The 22,019-nt window shown below is 32.1% G+C and overlaps 6 protein-coding genes and 1 pseudogene across 7 annotated transcripts; 2 read left to right on the forward strand and 5 right to left on the reverse strand.

Annotated features, from left to right (window-relative positions):
• Positions 1 to 145: 145 nt before the first annotated feature.
• On the forward strand, positions 146 to 2,810 carry TVAGG3_0286570 (succinate transmembrane transporter protein; the record flags this gene model as incomplete). The annotated part of the gene is made up of 1 exon (XM_001299893.2): positions 146 to 2,263. One exon carries the CDS (start codon positions 146 to 148, stop codon positions 2,261 to 2,263), a length of 2,118 nt encoding a protein of 705 aa, XP_001299894.2.
• Positions 2,811 to 2,989: 179 nt separating this feature from the next.
• On the reverse strand, positions 2,990 to 3,565 carry TVAGG3_0286580 (RNA polymerase II transcription regulator recruiting protein; the record flags this gene model as incomplete). The annotated part of the gene is made up of 1 exon (XM_001299892.2): positions 2,990 to 3,565. One exon carries the CDS (start codon positions 3,563 to 3,565, stop codon positions 2,990 to 2,992), a length of 576 nt encoding a protein of 191 aa, XP_001299893.2.
• A 3,236-nt stretch (positions 3,566 to 6,801) lies between these two features.
• TVAGG3_0286590 (uncharacterized protein) lies at positions 6,802 to 7,397 on the reverse strand (the record flags this gene model as incomplete). The annotated part of the gene is made up of 1 exon (XM_001285950.2): positions 6,831 to 7,397. One exon carries the CDS (start codon positions 7,395 to 7,397, stop codon positions 6,831 to 6,833), a length of 567 nt encoding a protein of 188 aa, XP_001285951.2.
• A 292-nt stretch (positions 7,398 to 7,689) lies between these two features.
• On the reverse strand, positions 7,690 to 9,529 carry TVAGG3_0286600 (annotated as a pseudogene). Its single transcript has one exon — positions 7,813 to 9,523. A coding segment is annotated over exon 1 (1,711 nt).
• Positions 9,530 to 12,540: 3,011 nt separating this feature from the next.
• TVAGG3_0286610 (regulation of parkin-mediated stimulation of mitophagy in response to mitochondrial depolarization) lies at positions 12,541 to 13,156 on the forward strand (the record flags this gene model as incomplete). Its single annotated transcript, XM_051229013.1, has 1 exon — positions 12,632 to 13,156. The coding sequence occupies one exon, from the start codon at positions 12,632 to 12,634 to the stop codon at positions 13,154 to 13,156; it is 525 nt and encodes a 174-aa protein (XP_051098743.1).
• Positions 13,157 to 16,330: 3,174 nt separating this feature from the next.
• On the reverse strand, positions 16,331 to 17,391 carry TVAGG3_0286620 (porin domain-containing protein; the record flags this gene model as incomplete). Its single annotated transcript, XM_001287164.1, has 1 exon — positions 16,529 to 17,359. One exon carries the CDS (start codon positions 17,357 to 17,359, stop codon positions 16,529 to 16,531), a length of 831 nt encoding a protein of 276 aa, XP_001287165.1.
• Positions 17,392 to 18,948: 1,557 nt separating this feature from the next.
• TVAGG3_0286630 (uncharacterized protein) lies at positions 18,949 to 19,549 on the reverse strand (the record flags this gene model as incomplete). The annotated part of the gene is made up of 1 exon (XM_051229014.1): positions 19,061 to 19,549. The coding sequence occupies one exon, from the start codon at positions 19,547 to 19,549 to the stop codon at positions 19,061 to 19,063; it is 489 nt and encodes a 162-aa protein (XP_051098744.1).
• Positions 19,550 to 22,019: the final 2,470 nt, after the last annotated feature.

The raw sequence follows: 22,019 nt of genomic DNA on the forward strand, positions 1-22,019 counted from the left end.
TCATTTGAGGCATGTTACTTCTTCAACCATTCTACATAATTATAAAAATTTTGCTATTTCCACTGATTTCAATACTCTTATAAAAAACGATCATTTTTTAGAAATTGAAAGGAGAAATTTTTATGCCAAAATTTTTATTTTATAAATGAAATTTGGAAAGCAAATACGCTTTGTTGCCGTTAAATCTTGGTATGATAAGTATGTAGAATATAAGTTTAAAGTTGCCGTAACAAATGGTAGAGAAAGAATGCTAGAAGCCCATGAAAATGGCGCATTAGACTCAGAACTCGATACCATGAAAGAAGAATTTCTTGAGAACATCTTTAAACTCATCTATAAGAGTCTTAATTCAGTAACCAGTTTTTACACAACCGAATATGTAAAATTTCAAGAATTAATTAACGAAATCGAAGACGACATTGATGTACACCTCCAATTCTCGCAAAGAGATGAAGAATCAAAGAAATCTTTCATTAAAAGGGTTTTCGGTATTACAATTGAAGCTTATGAGCTCAGAACATTTCTCGAGATCAACAGAACAGCAGGACAGAAGATTGTTAAGAAAATCAACAAGAATTTCGGAACCTCACACTTATCTCAAGAATTCATTATCGATGAAGCAGATATTTTCGTAAATTTACCTGATATGCAAAACATCGTCGAACAACTCGAAAATTTATACTCAAAGATCTTGAGGGAGATCTCTGTTAATGGAGATGAACGTCCAAGATCCGAAATTGTCATTGAATTGCATAACAAAGTTGATTCTACAATTGCATGGAAACAATCAACAGTTTTATCTGATTTCAATGCGATTGATTTCAGGAAATCACAATTATCTCATATTACACAACCAGTCAAATTCCCTCCATTGATTATAGCTCTTATCTTCTTAATTGTTTTCTCTGTCAAACAGTTTACAAAAGGATTAGAATTTGCAGCACAAAAGACAATCGGGATCATTGGTTTCTGTGCAATATTATGGGCAACAGGAGCTATTCCTTTATGGGTTACATCCATTTCTATTCCATTTATTTCTTGTGTTCTTAAAGTTGTTACCGAATATTCTGCAACAGACATCGGAAAGTTCCTTGAACAATCAACAATGGGTCCAATTGTTTTCTTGATTATTGGTGGATTTACAATCGCTACAGCATTGCAAGCAACAGAAATGGATAAAAGAATTGCATCTATTATCCTTAAAAAAGCTTCTATAAATGCAAGGATATTCTTGTTAGTTACATCATTGTTGAATGTCTTCATTGCAATGTGGATTGGAAATATCACTTCAACAATGATTGTTATAACATTAATTACTCCGACATTAAGACAAATTCCAAGAAATTCAAACTTCGCTAAGGCAGTTATTTTATCAATTGCTGTTGGAGGAAATCTTGGTGGCATGACAACACCTTTAGCTTCATTGCAAAATGCTGTTACAATCGAATCTGTTGCTGAAGCTGCTGCAAAATATGGAATGCACGATAAAGTTTCTTTCACAACTTTCTTCGCTACTGCTTTACCTTTTGCTATAATTTGTGCAATTATTGCTTGGGCTATTATTATGTTGAAATTCCCAATTGATGTTTCGAGTGTTCCTGCAATTCCAGAAACACAATCTGATTTTGGTTGGAGACAAATTTTTGTTTGTGTGGTTTCTTTTGCAACTATTGTCGTATGGATTGTTCTTCCTTTCGGAGCAGATAGAGTGTTTTCTGATTATGGCATTGTTGGATTCGTTCCTCTTCTAATTTTCTATGGAAGTGGAATCCTTCCGTCAAGAAAAATTGCTGACTTACCGTGGAACGTAATTTTCACTTTATTTGGTGGAAGTGTTTTATCTAAAATCGTTCAAATGAGTGGATTAATGGATGCCATTTCAAACACAATGGCAAAGGTATTAGGAAAGCAAACTTTGTGGGTAACTATTCTTATTGTTAATATTTGCGTAATAGTCATTGATTTCTTTATTACTCATAGCGTTTCTTGCCAAATTACAATGCCTTTGGTTGCAAATTTTGCTGCAAAAAGAGGTGGCCATATTGCATTGTTCTGTATGTGCGGATGTATGGCAACAACAGCAAGCCAAATCATGCCAGTATCTTCATTTCCAAATATGTGCTCGTTTTCCATAACTGATGATACGAAAAAAGAATATTTCAAATCCCAAGAATTCATAAAATGGGGAATTACCATCACTGGCGTTTTAATTGCTTGTGTAATGACAATTTTCTATTTTATTGGTTATGAATTTGGATTATAATTTTTTTTTTGAATAAAAAATTATTGAATAATATATATGTTTCAATGATTTTTTACCTTTGCGATCAAATGGTAGTATAATTTGAACTCGATTTATTAAATTAATAAAAGAAAATCCGATTTTTTTTTTGAAAATACCATAGATGTAACATTCTAAACGTACATATGTTGTGAACAATCGGTGATGTTGATATTTTGCATGTTGATGGAAAAGAGAAAGGTACAATATCCTAGATTTCTTTTCATTTTTTGACAAATGTATTGAAATTCAAAATTATGATAAATCAAACCAATACAAATAAACACTTATATTATTTAAGGCAGTTTGGCTTGAGGTTCTTTCAAAGTGATGATAATACAACGGCGCTTTACAATTATCGTCGACCAATATCCTCTTTTAAGACGTTGCACAACACTGCAACGTCGGAGTGATGTTAATAATGAGAGGCCATTTGCTTTATATAATTCATCTTTGTTCATGATATATCATTTCTTTTCGATTTTTATTTAATGAAATAAACGATCATGATAAATAAATATAACTTTCCACAATAAGTGCTATATACTAATTTTTAAAATAGCTTAAGATGTAAGAAAATCGAAAAAAAATATATTGAATTTGAATTTTTATTACAAAATAATTCAACGATATAAACAAAATAGATACAATATACTCTAACACATTATGATGCGCATAATATCATGTCCGATATGATGTGGATCGTTATTAAATTAATTGATTAATTTCTGTAGTGAAATTGTCCACGAATTCATTTGTAAATTGTAACTGGTCATCAATTGGTAATTCAAGACATGCAAATTCAGATAAATCATTTCCAGGTAGAATTAAGGAATCATCAGTGGACGAAGATGACTTTCCACGCCGATTTCGATCAATTGGATTTATATGAACATTATATCTATTTTTAAGCGAATTTGCTGTACGTCCAGGAAAATATTTGGTAAGTGCAGACCATTTCGGCCCATGTTGACTGATATAGTAAATTAGTTTATCATCATCTTCTTTAGTCCATTCTTCACGATTAATTCCAGGAGCCAAATAAATTTTATATCTTTCTCTGCATTGTCTGTTTGTTTTTCCAGGTATAAATGAAGCGATTTCATTCCAACGTTTATCTCCAAATATGTTTACGAGAATTTTTAATACTTGATCTTCCGTAGAAGTGAATAACCTTTTCTTTCCTTGTTTCAGATTTTTCTCCCTTTTTGTTTCTTCTTCTTTTAACTTCTTCTGCAACAAAACTATGTAGCTCATCACAGATAAGGGACGGGTAGAACTCATGAAAACTAGTGAAAGATATTTGAGAGAGTTTTTAAATGTGTCAGTTTTGTAAAAATAATTATATGCATTTAGAGAGTATATTTTAAACGTTAAATGTTGACCATAGATAACTCAAATATCTCAAAAATTGAAAAGTGTTTTTATACAAATTAAATAATATTCAGACATATAAGTGGAAAGCAAATATCAACAAAATCCGATAATTTGCAACGTCTCAATTCATTGTCAAAAATTGAATGATTGTGAAAGGAGAGTTTATAGCGAAGCACAAAATTACATCCGAATCATTATGGATAAAATAAATCCTGCAAGGTTTTTCGGATCTCCGAAAAATATTTTAATTCTATGATATTAGTAAACAATATCAAGAAATAGCATTTGATTGAAATATATTTCTGAGAAAAGTGACATATTTTGAATTATGTTCAAATTTACATTCTTCAGTTTTATTTTTGATTTTTAACTCCAACATCTACTAGTAAACAAACCATATTTTATTCCTTTCAAAGGATAATTGTGTCAAAATTTCATTGTCAAATATTTTTATTGAATATTTCATATCAATAATTGCTTTTCAAATTTCTTTTTTCTAATTCTTATCAAACAACCAAACACACTATTTACCGTTGCATGTCTAAACAATCGTAACGATTATTTCTGATTCAAAAAGTTGGCTGCTTGGACGATGAATAATTTATTTTCCTACGGTGATATATTATTTTTATTATCTATTATTTTATATCTTTAACTACTGTTATAATATTTTAATAAATGAAACTGTAATTGCGTAGTTGAGCAAATAATTATTATTTTATATGATAATTCATGGCTATAAATTTAATATAAAAAACATATATTAAATACGCAAAATAGACATTTGAATATCAAATTAATAAAAAAAAATTTCATATTTTTTCATAAGGATACCCTTACGTGTCAGATTTTTTGCGCATACGAAGAAGTCATGCTAGACATGAGCTATAAACCTGAAATTTTAGCAACATATTTAAAACTTTTTAAACTACAATACACTTTAATATTCAAGAACAAAAATATTCTTTTTAGAAATTACATAAATTTTTATGTGAAATCTATATAAAAACATATTTTGCGAGCGTAACTTTTTTCTTTATAAGCACCTTATATGACTGATAAACTGTGAAGGCACATAATTGTTAATTCATAGAGTTGATATGTTTCCAAAATTGAGAGGAAATTTGAAAATTGAATACCCTTTCAATTCAATTTTCAAAAGATATCAGCTCCTTCAATAATTGAAGGACGATTTTGATCATTTGCTCTTAAAACAAGTATGCCATGGAGAAAAAAGTTACGCTCGCAAATCTGAAATATAACTATCATATAAAAAAATTAAATTTCTAATTTTTTACTCTATAGATATTATTGGCCACTTGTGTAATGCATAAAAGTTTATGTCATATGCATACATTTGGAAGTATGGGAGACGAGGGAAATTACTCTATGAGGCACTAGGATTTTTAAAAATTTCTCTATCGGACTCACCATTCAATTTCTCGAAAATTAAAAAAAATCAATAATAGCTAAAATGTATTATGCATAACAAATTTTAATGTTACACGGTATTTTTTGAACTTCATGACATGAATTTTCTTTATATTATTTTTTTTTTTGGATTTTCTATGATTTATGCGATAGGCTGGAACAACATTGTAAGTGCAATGATATCATTTATAGAGAAATCTAAAACTTCAGCATTCAGAACTCGCAACCACAAAAATATTCATTTGCTAAGTAAGTAAAGTTGATTAAGTTCGACACTTAGCTTTTATACGTAAAACCAAGTGTGTATTGTTATTTCTTGTTAAATTATGAGAAAAAAATAAAATTGTAAGAGAAACGATACTGATTATTGAAATAATATTGAGGGTAGCTGCAGATTTCTTCATTAACATGCCGGAAATTTGTTAATCTTGGTTTTCTTCATAAAATCTGTCGAAGAATCTAAAAACGGAGATATGAAATAGAGATCATGTAAATCTAGAGTATCCTGTCAGAAAAATAGACTAAGCATGTAACCCTTTTTTGGTCATAAACACTTTTTTACCACTTAGTCATACAGATGATCATTAAATTTAAACGAGCACTTTTTGTCAGAATTTATTCTTTTACAAAGACAGAAGATTTTAGTATTATTTAATATTCGTGCTGTAGCAAAATTCAAAAAACGGTGAAAAATTCAGTGAATTTTTGAATTCACATTTTTTTTCGACATTTTTCTTGATATATCCATGCACATTAAGAACACAGCTTTGATACGCTTAAAAAAGCATATTTCATATGAAATTGTTAAAGAAATAAACAATTTATATAAAAATTGCACTTATGGGCAGTTTAGATATATAATTTATATATAAATATATACAAATCCATAGACAAAGTGCAATAACTACAATGTTGTAGAAAATTACAGCAGAAATACTGACTTTTTGAAGGATAATAAGAATTCTTCTAAATGTTGTATTTTTATAATTTGATTGATTTTTTTACTATTTCATTAATCTTTTATGAATAATAATTATTTTTAATATATGTGCTATTAAAATTTCAAATTTTGACTAATATATCTAAGTTATCTGAACGAAACATTTAGAAAATATCATACTTACATTGAAATAGCAAGTAGAGCATATTAATAGCAAGTTTCTTGGCTTTATATCTATCATCTATTGTTGTTTGATCAAACAAAATTCACTCTATTATTGGTGTCAATTAATTAAAACAATTTTTAATAGTTATTTATTTAGTGCGAATAAGTGCAAACTCATAAATGAATAACTTAATAGTAGAAATGAATTATCTGATATAAATCTCGCATTTTGTCCATCAGAAATACTTTAATTGCATACGCATAACTATTAGTAATACGTCTGGAGTGTCAATTAATAACAATCCCACAACAAGTAAAATTCAGATTTTTATTAAACTTATTTTTTCCTAAAAGTTTTCTCAAATTACTATATATACATATGTGGATAAAATAATAGTAATATTGTAAAAAATTAGATAATTTTTTTTATTTGAGAACCTCTCAAAAGTTCATTCAATTTATCAATTGTTTCAGTTTGATGTATATTCATTTCTGGAGCCTAAAACTTTAGCAATCATGACAATATCATATTCTCTTTCTAACTACGCAATGTAAGGGTATCCATAACAAAAAAAATTAATGTTTGAATATTAAATAAATGATACATATTAAACTATAATAAATTAACAATTTTTATTATTTCGGAGGAACAAATTTATCCAAGATTGATTTTCTCAAATCATCTAATTTTGGAACATCTTGCATCAACGAATAAAATTTTTGTTGCATTTCGGAGAGCATTTTATTCTCATCCAAGTACTGCATGATATAGTAAGCATCAACATTGGCTCCCATGCAAATCATCGTAAATAAACATGGATGAAATTCACCGCTCGAAGCGAAACACAACGTTGCAGATTCCAATTCACCGGCGACGTAATAAGATACGCCGAGTTTAAATATCGCCTCGGACTTTTCAACACCGCTGAGCATTGATCTGCAGAACTTCTTTGCAAGTTCGATCTGGCGACTCTCTAAAAGCAAATTGAAAGCAAGTTCGTCAAAACCACCCGCTCTCAATAAAACGGCCGCTTCAATGAATCTTTGGGAGTCCAACATCGAAGTTGCACACGCCTTGATTCTGGCAGCTGATTTGTCGCTGAGCTTCACGTCGCCGAAGAGTGTTAAGACAGCCGCGGCTAACGAAGCAATCAGGAAGTTTCTTGCTGGTGTTAGTTTTAAGGATATAATCGGCCGCTTCATCGTATTCGCCGACAAAAAAGATAAGAAGCGAGTTTTTGCATGCCAAACTCAGGAAGATCGCATTCTAATGAGGCAAGAATCTTGTGGCAGATTAATTCGATCCTGCAATTGCCAAAACAACATAAACTTTGCAAGCGAAGGATGTCACTTTTTGCCAAAATGTTCCAAACATCTCTTCCGACGCAAGTTAATGCTCTTTTTGTTTCTGGAGATGGTTTGCCGGGAATGATGTGAATCTTTCAATAATATCCGGTTCAGATGGCATTTTAAGCATTTTTGTAACAGAGATGAAAGCGGTGCTAAATCTAATGAGCGATAGAACCTTACTACGCCATCGGGACACTTAGCAAGTATAAGCTTACCATTCACAAACTTGTAATCAAGCACTCTAATGGCAAAAGTAACTACTTTTTCGTTACGTAATTCGAAAAATGTCGAATTGTCGCCAATTCCCGAATAGACTTTCGCCAACAAACGTCAGATTCCTGATGGAAACAAAGTTTGTCTGTATGTTTGTGCATGTTTTCGCTTCTTTTCTGAAGAAAAGTAATGTTCCATTATCAAATGCAGTTACGTAGCCAATATCTGAGACTGCAAATGCAGTAGGTATTGAGTTGACACCATGAGGTCTTAATCCGCTTGTACGTTCGACGCCTTTCGTTGGAGAATATTCATGGAAATATATTTCTCCAGTTTTAGTAAAGTTACGAAGGTTCCCGATGTCCATCTGATGATTCTTTATCAACGATTACGTCGCAAATGTCTGTTTTGAATAAAACCGTTGATTCTTTGCCATTTATGAAAACTCCAATGGAACTTGGTCCTCTCTGGACGACAAAAGCACCATTGTGGTTACTGATGCATCTTGTCGGAAGGAATCCGCGAGAAGGAAGTGGTAAAACTTGATGTCTCGCGATATCTATGATTCCAATGGATTCTTCTGAGTGATAGTATATGCGAGACTTCGTAATGTCCAATGCTACGAAGTTTATTTTGTTCTGTGATACTTTGTAGCGTTTGAAATCGTTACTTTCTCTGATACTTCCGAAAATAATGAATCCGGCTGAAGTTCCTAGCGCGTACATCTCTCCATCGCTATCAAATGTCGTAATGTCGCTTGGATATATCGGAAAAACAACTGTTGTTCTGAATTTGTCTGCATCAAAAATTTCAAGGCCAACATCTTGAACGTAAAGCACAATAAGACTTCCATTCAACGGAGAAGACAACGCGGAAACAATAGAATTCTTTCCTTCTCGTGATTGTCGCTCATGAGATACGTAATAATCGTAATCATTGTCAGAATGGAGAATATCGATGCTGCCACTTTTGTGGAATGCGATAAGTACTCTCGAGTTATCGTTTAGCTGGCAAATATATGAATAAGGTGAAGTTACGTGGCGATGAGAGGCAATTGGAACGACTGACTGGCTTTCGAGATGGAACATGTAAATCTGAGTGTTAGTTACGACGAATGCAATGCCATTGATGTGGAGTGACCACTCAACAAAATTAATAATTTCGTCATTTGCGTCATTTATTGATACAGTGTCGTAAAACGATGTAGGCTTAATGTTAGGCTTATCTATTTTGTAAATCGAGAACACATTCGTGTTGCCTCCAAAGATAATGTACTTTTTCGTTTGTTGATCAATTGAAAATCTCTGATACTCGCGCGGAAGTACTAACTCCCACTCAATGTTAGTTGTTTTCTGTTCCACATTGTTATCTTTTGTTATAAAAGAAAGGCAAAATAAACGCCGATTTTTGTCTAAAGCTAATAAATATTCGTCATGACATTGAATGTATTGACAAAAGGCAGCTATGCGCGGACTCTTGAATGTTGCTGTGATTTTTCGAGTTGCATAGTCGAAAATGAAAATTTTCTGGTTTAAATCAGCAATTGCGACTTCTGTACAGTTAGGACGCATTGATATTGCTGTTACTGGACTTTCACTCATCTCAGCGGAGCAAATTCTATCGAATTTTACACCGTCAAAATAAGCAAAATGAACAGAACAGCCAGAAGCAAAAGCTATTACATTATTTGTACCCCAATCGAGTGCATCTTTATTTTCTTTGACGTATTGAGGTGCAAAGCTTGGTAAAATCTGATAAATATCCATTTCTTTTCGATTTGATTTATTTTTTTTTATCGTCTTTCTGTAGAGATTTCTATGTTTGACGCAAACTTACTTTGGTACCGTAAGCTCATTGCTGTATCATACTAAAACCATTACTTTTCGGCCAAAATATAAGTTTTTGATATCTTTTATAACAATTTCAATAAGATAGAGGTATATTCCATAAAAATAATAGAAATACACTTTTTGTCTTAGTGATTTTATTATGCAAAACAGAATTTATGTTAAATATCAAAATTTCAATACAAATTCTAAATAATTATTGATTTTCAATAGTCAAATTTATTATTTCTCCTCTATAACATAATCAACTTACAATTGTTTTTGTTTCAATGTCGAAATTTTGTTCACGAATGATGCAATGATGAGTAAAAACAATCGATACCATATGTATTGCCTTGGTGTATTTCAATTTGCAGTTTTGTCAGCTCTTCAGTATAAAATAAGTCGGTTCAGAAATATGGACAATGAAACTGCCCGACCACATCGAAAATTTCAAAAATTAAAAATACAAGTCTATACATGAATTGCTTTATTTTTTATAAAACTTCACCGGGCTTAACATGACATTTTATATCTAAATCCACCTTCGATGATTAAGGGCGCAGCAGCCAAAATCTTAAGCTACTTTCTAAGTAATTACATCGAAGGATTAAACTCATCTCAACTGGAGATGAGTTTATGGAATGGCACTGCAAAATTAGAAGATATTTCAATTAAATCTGACGCCCTGACATCACAACATATTCCAATGACTGTTAAGCGCGGAAAAATGAGTTTAATATTTCTCGAATTACCATGGGGAAGGTTAGATTCACAAAGTTGCCAAATTAAACTTGAAAATATTTACGCCGTTACAGATGTTACAGGAAATGCATTAGTATCAAAAGATTTAGAAGTCACAAATACCAAAGTCGAGACCAATAAAGAAGCAGAACAAGGACAAGGCTCAATGTTTACAGGATTAATCACAAAGATCGTTGATAACTTAAAAGTTTCAATCAAAAACATACATATTCGCATGGAACTAAACAATAAAGGCACTCTTACAGCAATTGGCCTCGTAATTAAATCAATTGATCTTTACTCAGTGGATGAGAAAGGAGAACCAAAAATATATCCAGCGCAATCCAAGATTATACGCAAGAAACTCGTTATCAACGGTCTTGGCCTCTATGTTGATCCAAATGCGAACTACATTGATACAAACGACATTTACGAGAGCATGGCCAGCATGTACCATCAATTCATCATCGATCCATTCTCTACTGAAACAACAGTTGTCTTAAACAAAGGCGCAAACCCCGATCAAAGGATTTCTGTTTATCTTTATTCTCCAACAATCAAAATTGTTATGAACAAACTCCAGTATTTAGGTATCAGTGCTTTAGTTCGACAGTTCAATTATTTCGTAATCAGAAGATCATTCTCACATTGCGGAAGACCAGATATAGCAATAGAAGATGAAATTTCATCAAGATTATGGTGGAATTATGCAACAAAATCTGCTTCTTATATGAAAGAACCTTCTATTTTCTATCCACAAAACGCATTAAAAGTTTTAAGGAATAGAAAAAAATATGTTGAACTTGTTCAATCAAAAGATCCTAAATTGGAAGATTTGGAAGATAAATTAGGACCTTCTTCTGTTGTTTTGTTGAGAAGTTACGCTGATTACGTAATTAAACAAAATTTGGAGCCTGTTTTAACAAAACAAGAGGCTCAAGAGATGCAAACAGAGTTATCTCAGTCATCAGGACCTATCTACATTAAAGCAAAGTTTGATGATATCGATTTGAATTTAATTGATGAAAAGAATTTACATTTGAATTTAAATATTCAATCAACAACTTTAGGAGTTGTGAAGAATTCAACGTATAATGAAATAAGTGTTGTTATGCAGCGTTGTCAGATAGAAAATGTTTATAGATCAATTACTAATTTCAAATGGTCTGAACCTCTTAAATTCACTCTTGAAACAAAACTTACTGAGAAATCTTATAAGATAAATATTCCAAAAATTACTACTTATTTGGATTACAAGAGTTTGGATGAGATTTATCAGTTTTTGGATGCACCAAAATACAATGAAAACAAACTAATGGCTAAAAAGAATAGATCTGAAGCTGTTCATGCTGTAAAACTTCCAAAAAAGATTGATGTAATTGGCGATAAATTTGATTGTACTTTGAATTTATTATCAAGTCCATTAATGTTTACTATTGAAAGTTATAAATTCATTGATTACAGTTTGCAAGCGGAAAACATTGTTTTGAAATCTGATGACGAACAATTACTTTCTTTACCTGAATTCACACTTGATATTGATAACGTGAAATACAGTTTCAAGTTAAATGTTCCATCAGCAAACATTGTTTTATCTTCTAATTTGATTTCTCAAATAATTGATTTCATTGTTAAGAGAGATTATTTGATTGACATTGTTAACAGTAATCCTGAACAAACAAGGAATGTTATCTACGCGGATGTTGACATTAAAACACTCCAAATCGATCTGAAAACATCCAAAGTTATTTCAACAATTATATTAAGAGAAACAATGATAAATGCTGCAGAAGGAATAAAATTCAACTGCCAAAATTTCACAATTCTCGATGAAATTTCCAACCAAATTTTATTCACGAAATTTGATTTTGACATGTTACAAAATCATGGAAAATTAATTATTCCTACTTTGTCAATTGCAATCAACCAAGAATTTATTAATAATGTAGTTGATTTTGCAAACAAAACAACATTGTTGAAATTAGAATTGCCGCAAAAAGATAAGAAAACTGAAGAATATAACAAACCAAGCATGGAATTATCATTAGAAAATGCAAAAGCGACACTCCAAATCAACAATAACTCAGCAGTCACTGTTGATTTCGCTTTGATTTTCGAGGATTCCAAAGAAAAAACATTAGTTCTCCTCAAAAACGTTGATTTGTTCATAACAGATAATAATTTTTTTTCTCACCAATATTAACTGCTGATTTGATCAAATACAATGAAACAGAGAATCTCAGAGAAATTAACATTGGATCATTCGATGTAAACATTACTAGAAGAGAGATTGATGTATTAGGAATGATCAAAGATTTAAAGATTTACCCATTGCAAACAAAATCAGCTCCTCCGAAAGAATTTACAGGGTTATCTAAGAATATTATTTTATCTCATGGACAAATCAAACTCAGTTTCTGTTTCTCTGGTGTTGAAATCAAACCTCCAATTGCAACACTCATTTTCTCTAACTCTGGAACAGAAAATGAAGAACTTTCCGCAACAATTTTGGAAACAATAACAATTTTGACTCCAGGATTAACGAAACAGACAACACCATTGTTAGAACAAACAGAATTATCTGTTTATCTCGATTTCAAGAACCAAAACTACAAAGTTATTGTTCATGATTTGAATGTTTTCATTTCTTACAATTTCTTACTTGGATTGAGAGAAATCATTTTCTCAAAGGACTATTACTGCCAGAAACCGATGCTTTCTATAACAAATTCCATAGGAGTTCCAATACAATACACAGTTAGAGACAAAACATATGAATTAGACGTCGGAGAATCATCAAAACTCGATGCAGATCTCATGGAAAGATAAATTTGAGAATTGGAAATGAAAATTCCGTAATTATTCCTGCAACATTAAGTTTCCCTTATTTGTTGAGTACAAGGACTGCTGCATCATTAACATCATTCAATGGAAGGAAATCTATTAATATAATAAGTCCTTTCTTGTTCAGAAATGAGTCATCTGTAGAATTATCTTTGATGATGCTCTCAGGAACACAATATTCGGAAGTTGCCAGAATTAAACCATTTGGAGAAACATATTTGCCATTTACTACTTCAAGAATGATTTGTTTCTTGGTGACAACCAGATTATTACGCAATAAAACCACCATCATTTTCATTAATGAAATGGAACACATGCACAGAATACTACGTAATGACGAAAACATCAAAAATGAAGTGCATTTTATTCTTTGATTTTGATAAAGGACTAGGATTAATCAGAATTGTTCCTAATTTCACTTTCATCAATGAATTGCCAATTCCTATATCAATAACAATCCAAAAGCCAAGGTATATCATGAATATTCCTCCAGGAAGCAAAGTTTCTTTGGCAAATGATACAGATTTGATTGTTTCGTACGTAATTTCAGCAAAAGGATTCAAAGACTCCGAAGAAGGAACAATACAAACAATCATTGACACACACACGAAATCTATTTTGAGAATGGTTTCGGCTGACGGTTTGAGAAGAATCCATTTGACTGTAAACCCTCATGCTCATGAACAAGGTGTCCTAAGAATGTCAGTTTACGCATCATGTATCTTCGTTTCAGCAATTAATGAACAATTAATGGCTTCAAACACAAAAGGTGGAGAGTTCTCAATTTTCACTGACATGGACGGTTTTAACGGTTTTCTGTTTGGAGGCGGTGATGGTATCATGAACAATTGTTACATTAAAGTCAAGGATTATACAATAGAAAGTCGTCCAATTTCAGTTTTGAACATTGGAGACAGGAAAACAATATTTTTGCCGAGAAGTGATTCGAATTTGTTTTTCCCATTGAGTTATTTAGTTGATGATGCTCCTCCACAATTCAAGCATGCGAATATCTTCATTATTTCTTATGCTTTGTCTATATACAACAAATCAAAGGATGATTTCGTTTTCCAAGTCGAAAATTCCGAAAAAACTTATGAAATTAAATCAGGAAAAACTGTAGAAATCACTTCAACTAATGAGAAATTGTCATTTATTGTTGATTGCAGCAGATTTGTATTAGATAGAGTTGGTAGATATCCTATCATTTATCATGGAAAACTTTATGAATTGACTATTGTTGAAAAACATTATGGATTGCAAGCAATTTTATCAGAATTAAGTCATAATCCTCCTTTAAAGATAAAGAACGCATCAAACAGATTGGTAAGAGTGAGACAGAAAGGCATTGATGAATTTGTTAATATCTTTTCTAAGGAATCGAAGCCATTTGGACTCAAAAATCCTTTCGACGAATCCTTGGTTTTGGAAATTCAAATGGATGAAAAAATCGCTGAATTAGATTTAGATACTTTCGAAAATTACATGTTTTTCGATGATTTGTTCTGCCAAGTAATGAGAGTTAATAACTCTACTGTTGTTACATTTTCTGATACTATTATTTCAGAAAAAACTATTTCTTGTTCTCTTAATATTTCAGGTGTTAATGTTTCATTCATTTCTCCAAGAAATACTGAATTAATGACTGTTAATGTACAAGGAATCTCTATTTTAATGAAAGGAGATAACCCTGCAACATTAAATTTCAATGTTGAATCATTGAAAGTTTGTGATATGTATCCGAAAGCTGTTTCCCATGTAATTGCTGCAAGTGTTACGAATTTCATTCATTTCGAAGCAAAACTACATCTTTGGTCTCCTAAGAACATTATATCTTCTTTTCTTTCTATTGGATGTGTCAATATTTTCATTGATTTGTCATTTGTTGAAGAGTTTTATGATTATTTGTCACCAGTTATTCATCATCCAAGAAAGTTCCCACCAAAGCTTCCTGGTGGCTCCATTGATGCAACATTGAAACATCTGAAAATAGACAAAACGAATTTGATTTTTACTTTGAGAAGTAAAACAAAAAGACCTAAAATGGCTCATCAATTCCCCGAAGAATTGTCGTTAATTCCTGATGTAACAACTTCACCATTATCCATTCCTGAATTCCAATTAAAGAATTTAAGTGGCCGTCCAACATCAATTGCACTTTATATTCTTGATCAGATCAAGAGCGATGTTTATAACTTATTACCAAGTATCATAGCAAGAGCTGATATTTTGTTTAATGCCGTCGGAATTTCCGATGATCCTTCCGTTGCTTCTGTTTTGAGATCTGGAGAAGGATTCGTGAAATCCGTTTCTTCTTATGTAGGAATGATTGGTGGAGATACAAGGAAGAGCGAAGGAATAGCAATGACACCTGAAGAAGCTGTTATTGGTGGCTTGAAATCATTGGCACATGGTTTTAAACATGGAATTAAAGGAATTGTCGAAAAACCGTTGGAAGGTGCAAAAAGAGGAGGTTTTCTCGGCGGATTGAAAGGATTGGCAAATGGTTTAGCAGGTGCTGTTGCCAAACCAGTCAGTGGTGTTTTGGATGCAGGAGCAGGATTGATAGGAAGTGCCGCAAGAGCTTTGGATGATTCTATGATTTACAAGGTAGATATTAATAAAATCAAACTTCCCAAAGTTTTCTTGAGAACAGGTGATGAAATCATTATCAGCAAGATCTATAAGCAACTTTGCATTGATGGAAGAGCAGACACGATAATTGCTGTGTCTCCTTTCAATCAAATCGGCAACGTAAGGATATTAGTCGTTCCAAGAAGAATTGTTTTGTTTACTGTCAGATATGAACAGTTTTATATTGTACAATGTGTGAAAGGAAGAAAAATTGCATTCGTCAGAAACGAAGGAGCAAAAGTTATTGTTAAATACGAAGGTACTGATCCAACAATTGTTAACTTCGAGAATTCCGATGAAGCGGAAGTTTTTGCTTCTTTAATCATGTCTATACAAAGAATGGATGTTTTGTTTAATAATTAATCTTTTTTTTATGTTTGCTTCATAAATATATGTTTCATTTATTATATTTTCCCTCTTTATTTCTTTACAATATAGTAAATTGTAAAATCTAAAATAATTTTCAAAATCATTAAGGATATTCTTAAGCCCATCTGACATTAATTCAAATTTTTGACAACGGTCGTGAAAATTAATCTTAAACACATATTTGAAGACTTTGCTATTGAAGCGTAAGTAAACTCTTAAGGTTGAACTCTTCACTTTATGACGCCTTCTAAAAAAGAGAAATAAAAAACTAAATAGACTATACCTTCAAAAAAGATATTTAAAGTTTACTTCGTAAGATTCTTCGTCAACCTTAATTTTTCTTGTATGCTGAAGTTATTTTGGAACCCATGATCCATCCGGTTGCAAAATAAGTTTGTCGCCACCTTTATAATCTGTCCAGAATTTCATGGGACCAGAAATAGGAAGATATATGGCATTCTTTGAATGAGCCATTCTTTGGCGTCTTACTGCTTCCATTTGAGCAAGATAGTTTTCTCCACCACCAAAGACCAAAGGGCGTTTAGTTGGGCGAAGGAAAGGCTTGAGGTTTAGGCCATTCTTTGATGCTGCCTTTTTTTGACGTTCAATTTCTTCCATGCGTTGTCTTAACATTTCTCTTTGGCGTTTCCAGTATTCACCGCCTCCAATTGGTCTGAAATCTGTAATGCGTGGGAAAATGGGGAAGAGATTATTCTCTTCTTCGTCAGCGTTGTGATAGTGGATATGGAAATGTCCAAATCTGCCATCATAGTCGAAATCAATACCCCAGTTGTCATCATCATAAGCTTCTTCTTCGTCAGCGTTGTGATAGTGGATATGGAAATGTCCAAATTTGCCATCATAGTCGAAATCAATACCCCAGTTGTCATCATCATAAGCTTCTTCTTCGTTGCTGCGATATCCAAAGCGGAACTTACCCCATGGTGAGTCGTATGTGATTCCAAAGCCCCAGTTATCATCATCGTAAGATTCTTCGTCAGCGTTGTGATAGTGGATGTGGATCTTGAATGGTCCTTCGTAATCGAAATCGATACCCCAGTTGTCGTCATCATATGATTCTTCAACTGAGTTTAAACCTCTGTATTGTTTCTTCATGTCAAAGACAGGATACCATTCATGGCGTATCTTGTCGTACATCATGCGATAAGCAAGAAGTCCAAGCATTATAATTAATGATTTAAATTTGTGAAAAAATAAATTCCCCTCAAATCAGATTTTGTGAACTTCAGATATAAAATTTAATATTTGATAACATAGTCATTTTCATCGAAAAAGAAGATGCTTTATGGCAAATCTGACAGGCAGATTTTTGACCTGTTTGCCAGATGAATATGTCAAAAGTCCAAAAAATTATTAAAACATATATAATTAATATGGCTGTTGCTTTTTCATTTATTTTTTAACCACCAATTGAAATCAAATTTCATTCGTGTTTTTCATTCTGAAAAAGATAAAGAATTAGCATGATAGTTTTAGACTCCTCATTAAATTTGTATCCATATTTTATTTTCTATTTTTACTTAGACAGTTTGAGCAATTACCCTCAATTTTTAACTTTTGCAACTCCAAAAACCAGGTGTTTTTCCAGAACTACCATCTAGGATGAGTCCTAGGAGCTATAATTCTAGGGTTAGATGATACCCACTTAGTACTTTTATTTGTATATGTTTTAGTGGAATTTGATGAGGGGTCATGAAATTCGTATCTAATTTGCTATCATCTAAGCTGGTAAAAGTTAGAGAAAGCTATTTACTGGTTGTATATTACAAATATACCTTGTAATAGAAAATATAAGTGTTTGTGATTTAAATTCGCTCAATTAGCTCGAAAATTTGTTTTATATCCATGACAAACTAATACAATCCTATTTATGTGATTGCCAATCTGCTCCCAAAATATATCAGCATGAATATATATATTGATATTATTTGCAATTTCATCATTAAATAGTACTTTTTTTTCTATTTTTAATTTAGAAATAGTATATTTATATGATAGCGACACAAGATTTTAATTAAAAATATATGTTATCGATCATCACACTCAAATTGAATTTCAAAAATTTTAGAATTTTTCAATTTCAATATTGAAAATATATTTCTTATATCATAGCGATTCATGTTATAATAATATGGAGAAAAATATTGTTTTAAATCTAAAATTTAAAATGAATGACTGGGCATTACATTAATCCAATTTATTGTTTATTTGTTAATCTAGTGGAAACAATTAATATTTTGGAGAAACAAAAATTTGAAATTTTGAAAAAAATGCATGAATCGGTAATTAAACATTGATTTATTAATTTATTAGCCATGCTTTTGATGTTGGTCTTATTCTTAAGCCGATTTAAAGAATTAATTTTTCCAAATCGTGTTTGACATTAACACATATAGATATATCAGGAAAAAAGGTATCATTTATCAAGTTATTGGTTTTTATGTATCTCCTAACTTTGCCTCGTTCTGAATACAATTCTAGTTAACGAATTTTAAATAACTATATGAAGAATACATCATTTTGGTTTTATTATTAAAATGATATATATTAGCTATGTATATGCTTGTAAGAATATTATTCCGTGAATTGGAAACAGAAAAAATAAATTTAGACAGAAAATGCATATCTTTAAAAAATAATATGAAATTTAGCTTTGATATTATTATCCGATAAAATATGCATGATAATTACTCCGCAAATAAAATTTAGGAAGCAAGTTGTGACGGTTTGGGCGGTTTTCAATGGCCCACAAGGAAGGAAGTATCGTTTTATCAGGCAACAAGAGGTCTTGAAATGAGTAAAGGACTGATCACCCTTGAAAGGTTCAAACTTGCTTGCGCGCCGCAGTCTTAAAAATGATATGTTTCACTTCTGGTCGAAAATTTCAACCTCTATGACAGTTGTTGGATGAACAATTGTGTAGCGGGATGAAATCTGAGTGCGGCCTGGGGCTGCAGCATCAATCTTCCCGGCATCTTTACCGCAATCATCTCTTAGATTGCACACAAAGTTGCGAACGAGCAGCTTTCTATGCGGTAAAGATGCCGGTAAAAGAGAGCCGTAGTGATTCTCTGCTGCAGCGTCAATCTTCCCGGCATCTTTACCGCAATCATCTCTTAGATTGCACACAAAGTTGCGAACGAGCAGTTTTCTATGCGGTAAAGATGCCGGAAAGAGAGAGTCGATGTGAGGTTCTTTTCGAGGGCTCCTCGAATGAGACACTGTTCCGCATTGATAACTTGAACGCGGAAGTTTGACCGACAAGAGTGTATTGTGCACTCCTGTCGGTCGCAGTGTCTCATTCTGGGAGACATTGCCTCTGCATGTCTCCCAGAATGGAACAATGTTCCGCATTGATAACTTGAACGCGGAAGTTTGACCGACAAGAGTGTATTGTGCACTCCTGTCGGTCGCAGTGTCTCATTCTGGGAGACATTGCCTCTGCATGTCTCCCAGAATGGAACAATGTTCCGCATTGATAACTTGAACGCGGAAGTTTGACCGACAAGAGTGCATTATCCAATCTTTTTTGTCATATACCTCAACCCACAAAGACAAAACCTTACATAAAATAGGTAAACTTTGGTTTTCACTTAATAATGTTTATTTTTAATTTTTTGTTCTTTATATAACTTTTTCTTCTACTAAACTATTTTACAGACTCTACTGAGCTATCCTCACATATATACCTGTGACAATAACACATATATACTCCCTTCATATTCTGATCTCATGACATATTACAGCACAAACTATAATTATACAACATACCTCATAAAGTCTGATTTTACCCCTATCTAAGCGTTCAAAACCTATTTTCCTTAAAATTTCTCTTCAAGTTCATACTGAACAACATCTTTTTTTGAAAATACAATTTTTTCAAAAAATGTATGAATTCAAAAGTGCATACTATATCTAGTCATTACCCAACATTAATTTTGTATTTTAGTTTTTAAGATATTCATTTTATTATACGTCTTATTCAGAAAATTAAATATATTTGTGAGGGAAAACGGAGGAAATAATAAATATGTCAAGATCGAGGAATTGACAATTTTAAGGAAAATATTAAGTTGTGTATTTTGTGTTTATCTCATTGTGTGATGCATATTTTCACGATCTGACAGCAGAAATCGAATCAGCAGAGCCAGAAGAATCAGATTACGCGGGGAAAATAGGTTTTGAACGCTTAGATAGGGGTAAAATCAGACTTTATGAGGTATGTTGTATAATTATAGTTTGTGCTGTAATATGTCATGAGATCAGAATATGAAGGGAGTATATATGTGTTATTGTCACAGGTATATATGTGAGGATAGCTCAGTAGAGTCTGTAAAATAGTTTAGTAGAAGAAAAAGTTATATAAAGAACAAAAAATTAAAAATAAACATTATTAAGTGAAAACCAAAGCTTACCTATTTTATGTAAGGTTTTGTCTTTGTGGGTTGAGGTATATGACAAAAAAGATTGGATAATGCACTCTTGTCGGTCAAACTTCCGCGTTCAAGTTATCAATGCGGAACATTGTTCCATTCTGGGAGACATGCAGAGGCAATGTCTCCCAGAATGAGACACTGCGACCGACAGGAGTGCACAATACACTCTTGTCGGTCAAACTTCCGCGTTCAAGTTATCAATGCGGAACATTGTTCCATTCTGGGAGACATGCAGAGGCAATGTCTCCCAGAATGAGACACTGCGACCGACAGGAGTGCACAATACACTCTTGTCGGTCAAACTTCCGCGTTCAAGTTATCAATGCGGAACATTGTTCCATTCTGGGAGACATGCAGAGGCAATGTCTCCCAGAATGAGACACTGCGACCGACAGGAGTGCACAATACACTCTTGTCGGTCAAACTTCCGCGTTCAAGTTATCAATGCGGAACATTGTTCCATTCTGGGAGACATGCAGAGGCAATGTCTCCCAGAATGAGACACTGCGACCGACAGGAGTGCACAATACACTCTTGTCGGTCAAAGTTTTGCAATCACATTCTGATTGCAGAAGATTGTCTCATTCTGGGAGACATGCAGAGGCAATGTCTCCCGAAATGATACCGTCATACCAACACCAATTTATTCCTTCTTTCCATTGTCATACAATTCAATATTTTTATCAATCTTAATCAACTTTTTTTATTCTTCTTTAATTCAATTTATCTTTCTCCTAGAATATCTATTCCTTTAACAGACATAAAATCACTAATCGAGCTTTTTCAATACTCAAAATTTCATATAAATCTTTGTTATTTTTTCTCTCATCGCTTATTTTATTAAATATACATATTTCCTCTCACATATCCCTCTTCATATATATTGGATCTCAACACTCATCTATTAGAACAATATATTTTCGCTTAATCTCATATTATTCATTAACAATCTTTCATCTTCTTATTTCTAGTTAACCTACCAATATATATATAGAATATATGCCAAATTACATATTCAGATACATTAAATTCAAGAAATTCTTCTAATATTATTCTCCTATTCATAATAAAATCATATTTAGTCTCACATCACAATTCTATCAGTTCTCCAATATCATATCATATTGGTAACATCACATATATCTCTTATAATATCACTTAAATTTGTATTTTTTTATTAATTATATTTAATTAGTTCTACATTCTATTATTATAGAGGTTTGACAAACTCATCAATAGTTAAAATCAAAATCTATTCAGAACTTTGAATCTAATGAAAATTACATTTCGATATCTTTTTGCAAGCTTAATTTTTTGTATTATCTTAAAATACATTTAGTAATGTTATGTACGTATTGAATTCAAATTATAGCGCAGTAACATGCAAC

This window comes from Trichomonas vaginalis, chromosome V (genome assembly GCF_026262505.1).
Source record: "Trichomonas vaginalis G3 chromosome V, whole genome shotgun sequence".
NCBI lineage: Eukaryota > Parabasalia > Trichomonadida > Trichomonadidae > Trichomonas > Trichomonas vaginalis.